Below are 14,334 nucleotides of genomic sequence, written 5' to 3' on the forward strand. Positions count from 1 at the left end.
ACATGTTTTTACATGACGATGTCCTAGATATTTACAATAGAAATGATTCATGCAGAAGAATGTCATATCTTTGAAACCAAACAATTATTGAGAATGATGATGATTCTCTTTTCAAAATATTGGAGCTTCATCAGATAATGCAGCAAAACTTAGTGTTATTTCTATGTTTTCTGAGAAAATAAAGAGGGGTTCACTTTAAGCCTGCTTTAGTGATTTCCTATATAATCAACCAAATTTTACCTGCAAAAGGGGGGGCCGGGCCATATGACGAAACTCTGCTTGTTAGTTTCCTGTTACTACCTGTAACTGTGGCTAAATTAATTCCTAAATGCATTGACAAAGAAAAAAACGTTGATCAATCTTTCAGAATTAGCTCTGGGTTATCTCGATAAAGCAGAACTGACTGCTGATTGGTCACCTTTTCTACAGGGCACCAATCAAAATCTAGGATTCATGAACATAACAAAAACATTGGAAAACAGTAAACGTTCAACCAATATTGCACCAGTTATGTGCTTGATATTGCTTCTTTTGGTTGCTCTTGCTTAACAGAGTACTAGGATGTCCTACCACAGATTACACTAATTGTTGAAAAATTATATAATCCATATTCAAAAGTCTGTAATTAGAAAATAGTTTATTGAAGCCAAGGGTTATCTTTCTGCCAATGAGACCTGAATTTTTGCTCATGTATCTTGCTATCGTATCTTTTATTCTTGCTTGAACTTTCATTGCTTCTTTGTCAGACTTCTTTTGTTTAGCTACACCCAAAGTAATTTTAACATGTTTAACCCCGCCACATTTTTGCGCTTGTCCCAAGTCAGGAGCCTCTGATCACCTTTAGTTAGTCTTGTATTATTTTAACTTTTAGTTTCTTGTGTACAATTTGGAGTTTAGTATGATGTTCATTATCACTGAACCAGTATATATTTGTTTAGGGGCCAGCTGAAGGACGACTACGGGTGCGAGTTCTCGTTGCATTGAAGACCTGTTGGTGACCTTCTGCTGTTGTCTGCCCTATGGTCGGGTTGTTGTTTCTTTGGCACATTCCCCATTTCCATTCTCAATTTTATTCTCTTAGAAGACGTGACACCAAAGCAAAACAAACTCATGATTTAGCAGTGTTGAAAACCACATGTGTAATAAGATGAACATGAACCTTGTCAAAAGCACCCATGAAAATTGTCATCTAAAACGATGTACTCTTAATGAACTAGGAAGCAGATCACTAAGTTATAAAATAAATTTAAGCACAGTGTCAGTGACTTATTTCCATATCAATTTACAAGTTATAACAAAGTGTTTCATAAAGAAATTCATCATATATATGTTTTCTGAAACTTGAAAATTGAAAGTCCATCGGGTGCAGCTAATAACCAAACCAGAAGTATGACAGTAAATAAATCTGATAGGTCCTGGACCTCGGACCACGCTTAATTTGAAACCCTGATTGGCTTTAGTTAACATGTATTAGTTTGTGATAAGGTCAGTTCAAGAGGAACCATTAGTGGTAGGCCAATGTTAATTGGTATTCAGTTGTATAAGCATTAGAACATCTCAATTCCATAGAGATTATTTGGCCCTGCTACCTCAGTCATGGTCTATTCATGACTGAATTTTTTGCTTAGTTTACTTGTATTAGTTTGTGATTAGATCAGTTTAAGGTACATTTTTATTTTAGTTTCCATTTTTTTTTTAATATGCTTTTGTAAATTGTTTAATATAGGGTACAAAGAAGTACTTGTGAAGAAGAAAAAATCACAAATATTGAGATATAATTATATTGTTGAGATTTCAACAAAAAAATGATATATAGATCTAATATGCATTCAAAATTGTTCCTTACTGTCAGAATTATGGTATGAACTTAGTTTTTGTTAAAAGTTATAGATCTTGAGAAACATTTTCTTTTTGAAGATATTAATAAAAAAAATTGATATGTTACGGTATGATTTGTTTTTTAAAATTGTTCTCAGAGTCAAAGATTGTTGGTTTCTCAGATAAGTTAATGTTATTGGATTTTAACATATCTTGTATTTTTTCAATAGAATTTCCTGAATTTTTTGCTGGTGTCAAAATTTAAAGATATTGACAAGCCATGAACATGAATTGCTTTGTATGCATCAGTTTGATGCTGGGCTCCTGATGATGTGTCAGTTACCTAGTTATAATGTGGTAATTAGTACCTTGAAGTAAAAATATATGTTTTGAAAGATTTTAGATTAGATTTCTTAACCATGATAAATCGATGCTCGTTTCATGGGAAAATTTAACCCTCTTAAGATATCAGAATTACAAATAATCAAAGCTATGTGATCTAATTATAATACTTAATTAAGTATTTTAAATGGAAAGCATATGTTGGAAAAGATTTTGCACCACTTTTTCTTGGCCATGGTAAACTAAACCAAACTACCTGTGTCAAAATGGTAATTTATAGCATTTACACAATATTTTATGTAATAAGTATAAGTATGCAATAAGTATCTTGAATGCAAAACAAAACATTTGAAAAGAATTCAAAACATGTTTTCCTTGCCATGGTGTTTTGACTCACCTACCTTGGAAAATAGGTCAAAATTTTGATTAATAAGCCATTGACATTTTAAACTTTGAAACAATACTGTAATACATCTATCTCAAATGGAAAACATATGTTTAAAAAGATTTTATAATTTTCTTCTTTGGCATGATATTTTGAACATGGAAAATTGAACTCTATTTCATATTGGGTCAACATTTGAATTTATAACAGTTTTAACACAATTTTTACTTTCTTTAAGAATAGAATGCTTCTTTTTGTAAATTTATTGGGGTGTAAAAGTGTTGACCTAAGTGCATTTCGTATGAAGTGCAGAAGCCTTTTGTAGAGTTATTGTCCAGACTCACCAACACACCCACACTTAAACACACGTCATGTATGTTTTTGTTGAGCCTACAACTTTTGTTGCAGAAAGCTCGACATAGGGATAGTGATCTGGCAGCGGCGGCGTTAGCTAACTTCTTAAAACCTTTATATTTTAGATGGTGGAAGACCTGGATGCTTCATACTTTGTATATAAACGCCTCATTTTACGAAGTTTCTATCAGTTACATGTCTAATGTCCTTGACCTCATTTTCATGGTTCAGTGACTACTTGAAAAAAAAGTTAAGATTTTTTGTAATGGTAAATTTTCTCTTATTATAAGTAATAGGATAACTATATTTGGTATGTGCAGACCTTACAAGGTCCGTATGTCAGTCAGACAGTTTTCACTTGACCTTGACCTCATTTCATGGATCAGTGAACAAGGTTAAGTTTTGATGGTCAAGTCCATATATCTCAGATACTATAAGCAATAGGTGTAGTATATTCAGTGTATGGAAGCACTGTAAGGTGTACATGTCCAGCTGGCAGATGTCATCTGACCTCGACCTCATTTTCATGGTTCAGTGGTCAAAGATAAGTTTTTGAGTTTTGGTCTTTTTTTCTAATACTTTATGCAATAGGTCAACTATATTTAGTGTATGGAAATATTTTATGATCTATATGTCAGTAGCGTAGTTTTATTTGACCTTGACCTCAATTTCACGGTTCATTGGTCAATGTTTAGATTTCTTGGTTAATGTTAAGTTTATGTGACATTTGTAAAAAAAAACTTTATATTTAGGACTATCAACATAATATCAATGATTAGTAAAGAAGGCGAGACATTTCAGCGTGTGCACTCTTGTTTTATTCCTGTTTCATATTATAAATCGCCTACATTTTAGTATTTTAGTATGTGCTCAACCCTGGATATGTTCTATATTTCAGACCAGTTTTAATGGTACTGAGTACTCCAGCGCCACATGGTCCTGAGGATGCAGCCCCGCAATATCAACATCTCTTTTATAATAATACATTTCATAGGTATGTGTTATACATGTAACATCTCTTTTATCATAATAGATTCTAAAGGTTATTGTTGTTTTTCTGAAATTGTTTTAGAATTTCACAGGGGGTATAAATAAAGGCAACAGTAGTATACCACTGTTCGAAATTCATAAACAGAGTGAGAAAAAACAAAATCAAGGTTACAAACTAAAACTTAGCGAAACACATCAAATATAAGAGGAGAACTATGACACAACAGAAACACAACACTAAAATGTAACACACACAGAAACAAACTATAATATAACAAGGCCATTTTCCTGACTTGGAACAGGATATTTTAAGAAAAAAAAAAGGTGGGTTGAACCTGGTTTTGTGGCTAGCCAAACCTCATGCTTTTATGGCAATGTTAAATATAACATTAACATGACAACATTGCATGACAGGACTAAGTCATGAATCTGGTTTATTTTTATAAATTGTGACTTGGATGGAGAGTTGTCTCATTGGCACTCATACCACATCTTCTTATATCTATATATTTCATAATAATACTTTAGTAAGTTTGTAATATACATGATGTAACAAATGATTTATCAATGTATTAAAATAATGCATTTCATAGGTTTATGCATTAGCATGTGTGTAATGATACCCCAGCTTCCTGTATCCCATGTTGAATTAATGTCATTCCATTATGTTTTGTATAATAGATTTGAATCTCAGTATCTACTGTTGCCTCTAATTTATGATCATACAATTTACTAAAACAAACTAAAAATTTGTAATATATCAGATAAAAACACTGATAGGTGACCTATACACACAAGTAGAAGATTTTACAACAACCAGTAACTATTGCTTTAAATGTGTCAAATTTGTATGAGGACTTTCAAATAAAAATAGGAAAAAAAGTATGGAAATGTATTGTGCAAAAAATTGTCTGTTTATCAACAAAGATCTGGTTTTCACAATCGTGATGATATTAGATAACAAGGAAAACAAATATGTTTGTCTAAATTTATGTTGTACAGCCAGTACTATAAATCAAAATAATTCAGACAATGCTAGTTAAGGAGATGTTGGACATCAATCCAACAACAACTAAACTGGAAAAATCTCCCATCTTAAAGTCAAAATTTAGTCCAACAATAGCTTTTTGTATATACTTAAAGCGCAAAATTCCATGAGTTTTTTTTCAAATTTTATTTTTCAGGACACCAAGTTGGAATGTAGCCCAGCTCAAAATTCCATGAGGTTTTTTTTCAAATTTTATTTTTCAGGACACCAAGTTGGAATGTAGCCCCAAATTATGATAAACAGTATTTATTAAAAGTAACAGGTAAAATGGAACCTATTGAACAGAGATTCACTGATGTTTTACAACAGAAAAGGCTCCAAACTTTACAGAGTGTTGACGATTTAGTAGATAAGGTATTAGTCTTCAGATACTTAATGTCTTTATTAAACAAATTTCAAAGTTGCCCAGAAAAAAAGTAAAAAAAATAATAAAAAGTGTTGTTCTTTTTAAATTGCATGTTAAGACCAACCAAGATGGATACTGTTACTATATTTAACTTTTTAATTTAAATTCTATTTGAAATCTTTGTTTCAAACCATAATTAACTAAACATCCAAGTTTGGCAAATTTACAAAATATATTTAATTTAATTTGCACTTACTTATTAGGACAAATAAGGGCTTTATTACTCCTTTTCATATTTAAAACATTTAAATACTGTAAATTCAGAAATTAATGCAAGGTTTTTATTATTGCAAAAAATGCAACAGAGTTGTAAACGCAATAATTTTAACTGGCATTTTGAAATATTTTATATGAATTACAAAGGATTTTTCTTAAAATCGTAAAAATTGAAATGGCATTTAAGTCTGAAATTACAAAATCGCAATAATAAATGCACGCAATAATTTCTGAATTTACAGTAATGTAAACGGTGCAAATGTTTGATGGTGAAATCTGCTTCTCTATTGATCATTAAATATAAGTAAAAAACTTAAATCAAAGGAAATCTACATAATAATTAGCCAGGGAAAGTATGTATGGTTTAGAAATAGACTAATGGTCTTATTACTATATTTATACAGGTATGTGGTGAGCTATGGATGTTAGGAGAACTTGACAATACTTATATTTTGTACACATCAGATCATGGATATCATTTGGGACAGTATGGGGTGATTAAAGGAAAGGCTTTACCATATGACTTTGACACTAGAGTACCATTGTACATGAGAGGTCCGGGAATATTACCAAGGTCAAAGTAAGTTTGTAATGCTTTGTAATTAACCAGAACAAACCAAAAATGTTAACTAATTTAGAGATAAGAGAGTAAAGAAGATCTTAAGATATACATGTATATATTAAAATTAGGTATTCACAACCTTGTTACATTGCCCATAAAACACACATTTGAAAAAAAAAAAAAAATTTGCATTAAGGTATAAATCAAATTCTGTCTTGTAAACCAACCAAGACCTTACAAAAGATATTTTGCTAAAAGATATCCTAAGGGAATATGAGGAAATATCTTATAGGGAAATGCCCAGACTGATATAATGCTTTTAAGCTCACCTGGCCCAAAGATCTTCTCCTCTGAAACTAATGAGCCAAATTAAACTCAACTCGGCCTAAATCTTCCTTAGGGTATTTAGTTTTAAAAATGTATCTGATGACCCCGCCAATCATCCAAGATGGCCACCATGGCTAAAAATAGAACATAGGGGTAAAATGCAGTTTTTGGGATATATCTCTGAAATTAAAGCATTTAGAGCAAATCTGATATGGATGGGGTAATTATGTTCACCAGGTGAAGTTCTTTCTGCCCTGAAATTTTCATTGTTAGGTTGATGCCTAGAATTTGGTAATTTTAAAGAAATTTTGCAGTTTTTGGTTATTATCTTGAATATTATACTAGATAGAGATAAACTGTAAACAGCAAAATTGTTCAGCAAGCTATACATGTAAGTAAGCATGATCAAAAGTGTCAACTGATCCCTTCAGGAGGTATTGCCCTTTAAAATCAATTTTTTACAATGTTTTTTTTAAATTTTTGTAATCTTTTACAAATATCTTCTCCTCTGAAACTACTGAGACAAATTAAACCAAACTTGGTCACACTCTATCAAAAATGTGTCTGATGATCCGCCTGATAACCAACATGGGTGACATTACTAAAAATAGAACACAGGGGCAAAATTCAGCTTTGGGTTTATATCTCTGAAACTAAAGCAAAAGTATAATGGTTGCATTTTTAGTTTTTGTCCTTTAAAGTCAGCTTTTTACAGTTTTTTTCGTAAATTTTTGTAATCTTTTACAAAAATCTTCTATGAAACTACTGAGCCAAATTATTATAGATAGAGATAACTATAAACAGCAAGAATGTTCAGTAAAGTTAGATCTACAAATTAGTGAGCATGACCAAAATTGCCAATTGACCCCATAAAAACACAAAAACAGAGAATTTTGTCATGAATTCTATTTTTGTCTTTGATATTGAACTGTGTCCTTTGTTTAATATGCACTGCAGCATATAGACCAAGGTGAGCGACACAGGCTCTTGAGAGCATCTAGTTCCTGAAAGCTATGAGTAAAAAACATTAAGAAGTTAAATATGTCAATTTCAACATACTTATACACCACATGTGTGAAGAATTTTTCTATGTTGTGATGTTATGCTATTGTTTCGGAAAAAGGGAGAAGGTTTGGATCCATTAAAACGTTTAATCCTGCTGCAAATGTTTGCACCTGTCCTAAGTCAGGAATCTGATGTACAGTAGTTGTCGTTTGTTTATGTAATATATACGTGTTTCTCGTTTCTCGTTTTGTTTATATAGATTAGACTGTTGGTTTTCCCGTTTGAATGGTTTTATACTAGTAATTTTGGGGCCCTTTATAGCTTGTTGTTCGGTGTGAGCCAAGGCTCCGTGTTGAAGGCCGTACTTTAACCTATAATGGTTTACTTTTTTAAATTGTTATTTGGATGGAGAGTTGTCTCATTGGCACTCACACCACATCTGCCTTTATCTATTTACAAATAGAAAAATGCTGAATTTTCCTTTTCTGTTCTCTAACTTTAGTTAACATAAACCAAACATTATGAAACTTATACACAATGCTTATTACCACAAAATACAGACCAAGTGTGAATTTTGGTGGCATCCTTTCTACTGTTCTAGAGAAATGCCCTTTACAAATGGAAAAAAAATGTTGAAATTTTGTTTCCATTCTCTAACAGTTTGCCTCAACCAAATATTATGAAACTGATACACAATACTTATTACCACAAAACTCTGATCAAGTACTTAATTCGGTAGCGTCACTTTTATTATTTTTCAGTTATGTCATTATTCAGCTTTGTTTATATAATTGCTTGTTATGCTAACTGTAACTATTTATGATTTCAGAATATCTAACATGGTTTTAAATATAGATATAGCAGCAACAATCTTAGATATAGCTGGGTTAGAAATACCAGATCATTTTGATGGAAAATCAATTCTGAGACTTATTAAAGCTTACAGGGATCCTCAGAAGTAAGTAATATTTCAGGGATAAAAGGTTCTACATGTACTTCCATTTTAACATTTGTCAGTACAATTTGATTCGTATACAATTTTTTTTAGTTAATAGTGACATCTTAAAACAAATATATTTATGCCATAAATAATGATATGAGAAGATATATGATTGCCAATGAGACAACTGTCCACCAAATAAGGAGAAAATACACAACAATATTCACCATAGTGAACAAGACACATACTGTACAGGTATTTTTAAAAGATCCACGACTACCAAAAAGTAGAGCGTATTAAAAGGTACAACTATAAGCCTCATAAAAATGGCATGTTAATCACATTGCTTGTTCTAATTATGGTCTCTAGCTTTTAATGATAAAGTGTAAAGAACACATCACTTTCATATATTTATTTGACTATATATATTTTATTAATAATTTCACACTATATACACCTTATCGCTATTTGTCCGCCATTAATGGAGATTACACAGGTTCCTGTACAATTTTGACATCATCAAATTATCTGACGCCACAATGGAAAAGTGATTGTTGTATGACGTCAATAGTTCAAGCAGTACTTTGGTCAGCCGAGAATAGCGATAAGGTGTATTGTAACATTCATACAGATTCTGTTAATAATGGAAATTGATATGACTTAATTTATTCTTATAAAAGCTCATGAATACAATGTATATGTGACGTTATATCATACATAGATAAACCAATGAAAAAAGCAATATTCTTTTTGTTAAACATATTCCTATTTTCTATTCTAGTGTTGACAGTAAAGGGTTTGTAAAGACGAGGAAGCCATGGGGTGATACAGTCCTGTTAGAAAGAGGGTAACATTTCTAGACAGTTCTCTATTGTTTGAACTTTTACAGCCGATTCCATGCAGTGTGTAGGCAAAGGTTATATCTTTGGTTAGCTTGCTTGCTAGCTGAACCCTGAAGTCATTGATAGGTAAAGTATACTACTCTCCTTTAGAAGTAGCCTAGTCCTTAAGACAGATAGATTGGTTATCTTTCGGACCAGTCATCTTTTAAAAGAAGGTAGTTTACCTGACCTAATAATGACTTCACAGTTCAGCTAGCAAGCAAGCTAACCAAAGATATTACCTTTGCCTACATACTGAAACGGCTGTAAGGTTTTGTAAATGCTAGGTGTTGTTGATGGATTGATGAAAAACTTTTCTCCAAAAAAATTTAAATATTGGATTGCCAGTACAGAAATTATCTTTTTACATGGATCATGAGTAATGAAGATAGCTATTTTTTTTAACTATTTTATGGATATACCTTGATAAAGGCTTTAAACTTAGAAAATCAGAAAATTAGTTAAATACTCTAATATTATCTCCCCTTGACCACTGACCCTTTCCTCATGCATTTGAACTATTATTTTATGTTTCTTTAATCACTCTGTAAAGTTTATGTCATGTTGTTTCAATGTTATGCTCTTAATGGGTCCTTTAATTTGGATTCCGGGAAAATAAAAATATTGTAGTACAAGAATTTACCAAAGAAAAAAAGGTTGTAGTGTGTAATATCTGAGATTTCAGCTTAAAAATACTGTGAAAAAAGTAGTTATGTTTATAGCATCATATGCTGAAAGATCTTTTAAAGTTTGAATGTATGTATAATACATACATTTATTCGTATTTTGATCTATGATAAATGTATTTCCAGCAAAATAACCGGGAAGAGATATAAAGATATGATGAGGGAACAGAAGAGAACATTTTTAGAAAATCCAGAAACCCGTTTACTATATGCCACACCTAAACAGAAACGAATATACAAAGAATGTGCTAAACCTGAAAACCAACCTCCATGTAAAGTAAATCAGGTGAAGAATATTGTGTGATCAAGTGGACAATATATGACAAGAACTCTTTAAAAATTTGGTGTGTCTAAAGCAAGGGTCCATAAACGGTCATATATGCCAGACATAACCGATTCGGAAACTCAAAAGTCCTAAATCATTATTGGGATTTAGGTCAAATTTTATTTTTCAACAGAAATAATTTCGGTCATTTCGTTGAGATTGAGTTTCAAATCGCCATTTTGAACATATTTTTGTTTTGTTATCGATTTTATGTAATTAAACTGCCACTCCAGTAAAGTGTTATAATCCTGAGGGCCCTCCTTATAACTATATTAATGCCTCGGGGAGCTATTGGCTAATGATTGCTAATCTCTTAACCTGTGTTTTTAATTCACACCTGGCTAATAATCACAAGTTCCGAACTAATATTATACAGAAATTAAAATTCCATACCAACTGTCTTCATTATTTAATTACTTTTCAGCTAAGACAATTGTCAATTATGATTTAAAATTAAATTAAAACTTCATTTAATTTACTTAGAAAAAAGATTTTTTTCACTACTAACACACGTGCTTTGCTTACTTTGTAATACGCATGCCTGAAATTCTCTTCCGCAGATTTAACACTAAATCGTAAATTTAAAATGATTTTTTGCTAAATAAAGCAAGTGCAACTATTTTCATTAATTACTATTAAAGGTAAATTATTAAAAAGCCGATGTTTTCCTGTGGATTTGATAAACAAAACTATTCCGGGAAATGAGTCCGGAATTGTTCGTTTTAGTATTGTCGCATTACATCCGGTTTGAATTTCGGCTTCAGAATCGAAAGAAAGGTAAGCGATGACTGAGAAAATAACCATTTTTAGTCATTAAAATCATTTTATTCTTAAACTGTTGCCTTCCCTTAATTGCTCTTGATCGATTTTAGGAAAATGGTAGGATAAATCATGAAGTAAACGTGATGCAACAGTTAAACAAGTTCGTTGATGCTACAAGTATGAGCATACTCATGCAGTAATGAGATTTTGACAGTCTGTTTTTGAAAAGGGGCACCAACTTTTAAGTTATATGAAAATAGTCCGAAATTAGGTGAAAAATTTCCGGATCCTTGGTCTAAAGCACTGAATACCTTCATCAGGAACCAGTGTTGTATTTAAACCATGAGTATTATTTAATTGGTTTCTACTTCAAATATTACAGGGTATTTTGCCATGTAAAATCTTCAGTTTTTAAGAGAGAAATCCTTAACCAGACTGTTTTTTTTCAAAAATTAAGATAAAACAAATGTTAATTGTCACTTTTAAAGAACATTTTTTGTGTTTGTATAAAGCAGTTTAATATTGTTATGGAGAGAAGAATAATCTAAAACTGAGCCCTAAAAAACAAAGGAGGTAGTAAAACAGTGTACACTAGGATAAATATGAAAAGAATTTTGCATGCCTACATTCTTGGAGAATGAATTCAGCACAAATCATTTATTCTTTGTGGGTGTTGTTCTCAGGACAATCATTTGTTCAAAATTAATAATAAGAATGATTTTTTTCCCAATTATATGCAGGAACTATTTTTGAAATCTCAATTTTGTATTTTAACAGTCAGGGGCATTACTTAAACAGGTAACAATTAAAATTACCTATACAAGTAATGTTGAAAACGAGGCTAATTTAAATATAACTTGTATAAGTTATTTTTCTGAATATTATTTTTATAGGTGTCCAAGAATACATATTTTACTAGCTTTAACTAATTTTCACAGTTATCTGGTTATTTTTCCCTTGATATATAAAAACTAATTCTTTAGAAACACTAATTAACTTTCCGACGCACTTATCTTTCATACCGAGGCTTCTCGGTCAAAGATTGGTCTCTTGGGACTATTAAATTATCATTTTCCTCTAAAATCTTGAAGGTAGACTGATATAAATAGATAGATACTTGTGAATTAATTAAGACCTGAAGTTATTTATAATTTGTAACCTAAATCAATTACATATGTGCCTTAAATAAGTGTAATTGCTATTTTTTTCAAAAATGTTTAAAATAACTTATTCAAGTAATATTTTTGTCATAATTTTCAAAGTGACCCTTTATCTCTATACTCCTCTCAAATCTGATAAATTCTTTATTTTAGGATATAAAATGTTGTTTAAAATCATGAAAACTATATTAAGTCTATGTTTCTTTTGAAAATTAAAATAACTCTTTTAAGTAATTTTATTATTTTTAAAATAAAAAATTACTTATATAAGTAATTAAAAAAAAATAACTTGTTTAAGTAACGCCCCTGACTGTTAAAGTCATAAGAAACCTCAAATTAAAAAAAATAATGCATATGTTTTTCTATAACTTAATGGATAGTTTTCATTATAAAACTTATGTACATATACTTTTTTCTGAAGAAAATTCTTTAATTTGTTCATATTTAGAAGAAGTTTACTTTATTTTAGATGCATAGTGACCTCAGTGTGACCCATCTCGTAAACTTTCGGTGATCACAATACGCATGGATGTCCCTAAAATAAACTATTATCTGATTGAACATGTTAAACATGTGCTCAATACCCATGCTTTTTTGTTGATGGTTGACAAACAGGTGACAATAGTTAAACTTCGGCTTCAAAACACGAACTTAAATTACCTGCCATATTTTCACAACAACCATACCAATGGGAAAAAAATTGATGATTATACGAAATTTATCCGATAAAAAAATGATAAAATCGTGCACAGAAGACTAAGTTTATGTTTGTATGCATATTATTTTTCACCAGTCACTTGTTTCATATGACTTTGATAACAATTTATTACAAAAAATTCCAAAGCATATGTGAGCCAAAATTTGTTCCTGTGAAAAAAGTTCCAGTGGAACTAATATCACAGGAAATATGTTCTGGGAGAACTTTTTTCATAGATAATTTCAATATAATTTGTTCCATCTCTATGAAATAAGTTCCACACTTTACCTGGTGAAATAAGTACCGGGTTGGTGATATTTGTTCCTTACCTAGTGAAATAGGTTCCAGGTTTATGAGATTTGTTCCTTACCTGGTGAAATAAGTTCTGGGTTTGTGGAATTTGTTCCTCACCTGGTAAAATAAGTTCCTAGTCTGTGAAATATGTTCCACTGGTTAAACAGGTTATCTTATATACTGAACATTTGTCATCAATGAGTTTAAAGTTATCATTCAAGGGCATTATAAAAATAAGTATAATATATTGATAATATAATAAATGAGAAATGTAATTCATCCAATAAGAATCTTAAGGACTATAGCAAATGTTTAATTATAAACCTAAAAAATATCAAAATGACAGTCCCACTTTAAGCAGAAAAGAGTAGGATAAGAAAAATCTTTTAGAAAAAATTAAAGTCAAAGAACATGAACATATGAACTAATTTGGAAAGGACGAAATAACTGATTAATGATTGTAAAAGACATGAAGAAACAAAAGACACACTCTTTTGAAACTGTTCCATGACAAGTACATGTATGACTAGAAACAGGGCCATGACATACAGTTAACAAGAACCAAGACGGAATACCACATAAAACATAGATACAAATTATGATAAATTACCACCACTTTATCCTGTAGAACTTTACAGTCATGCCTAAAATTGCACATGTATCCCATGCCAGCACACTCAGTACAGCATTTAGCTTGCTAAGTGTAACAAGAAAATGTTTGGCTGTGCAATATGTTGCAAAGGTACATGTTCTTATTTCAGTGAAAATAGGTTTGAGAAGAATTTATTCATTGGTTTCTTTGAAATATGTACATATTGGTCTTAAACTAATATCACAGGAACTTATATTTAAAACTTTTAATATTAACTGGAACAAAATTCATGGAGCTATGATATTTGTTCCGGAACTTATTTCATATTTGGTCAAAAAATTAGTTCCGGAACAAATTTTACAGTGCTGGAACATATTTTCTGTGATATAAGTTCCGGCGGTACATATTTCCTATGAAATTTGTTCCAGCGGAACAAATGTCACGCCGGAACATATTTTTTGTTACATATACCCCCCAAAAGATCATGATGAATGCCTTTATGAAAGATATCATTAGTGAAACATTATTGTATGTTTAAAGACTT

At 30.9% G+C, this 14,334-nt stretch overlaps 1 protein-coding gene across 4 annotated transcripts in view; it reads left to right on the forward strand.

Annotated features, from left to right (window-relative positions):
- Positions 1-14,334, forward strand: part of LOC139498613 (extracellular sulfatase Sulf-1-like) — a 57,104-nt gene that overhangs the window by 21,811 nt on the left and 20,959 nt on the right. For all 4 annotated transcript variants that reach the window (XM_071287084.1, XM_071287086.1, XM_071287085.1 and 1 more), the window contains 6 exons: positions 3,798-3,893; positions 5,141-5,291; positions 5,964-6,139; positions 8,283-8,411; positions 9,175-9,240; positions 10,087-10,246. In XM_071287084.1, the coding sequence (XP_071143185.1) occupies positions 3,798-3,893; positions 5,141-5,291; positions 5,964-6,139; positions 8,283-8,411; positions 9,175-9,240; positions 10,087-10,246 (778 nt within the window). The remainder of the gene's footprint in view (positions 1-3,797; positions 3,894-5,140; positions 5,292-5,963; positions 6,140-8,282; positions 8,412-9,174; positions 9,241-10,086; positions 10,247-14,334) is intronic.

The sequence above is a fragment of the Mytilus edulis genome, chromosome 12 (assembly GCF_963676685.1).
Source record: "Mytilus edulis chromosome 12, xbMytEdul2.2, whole genome shotgun sequence".
Lineage (NCBI taxonomy): Eukaryota > Metazoa > Mollusca > Bivalvia > Mytilida > Mytilidae > Mytilus > Mytilus edulis.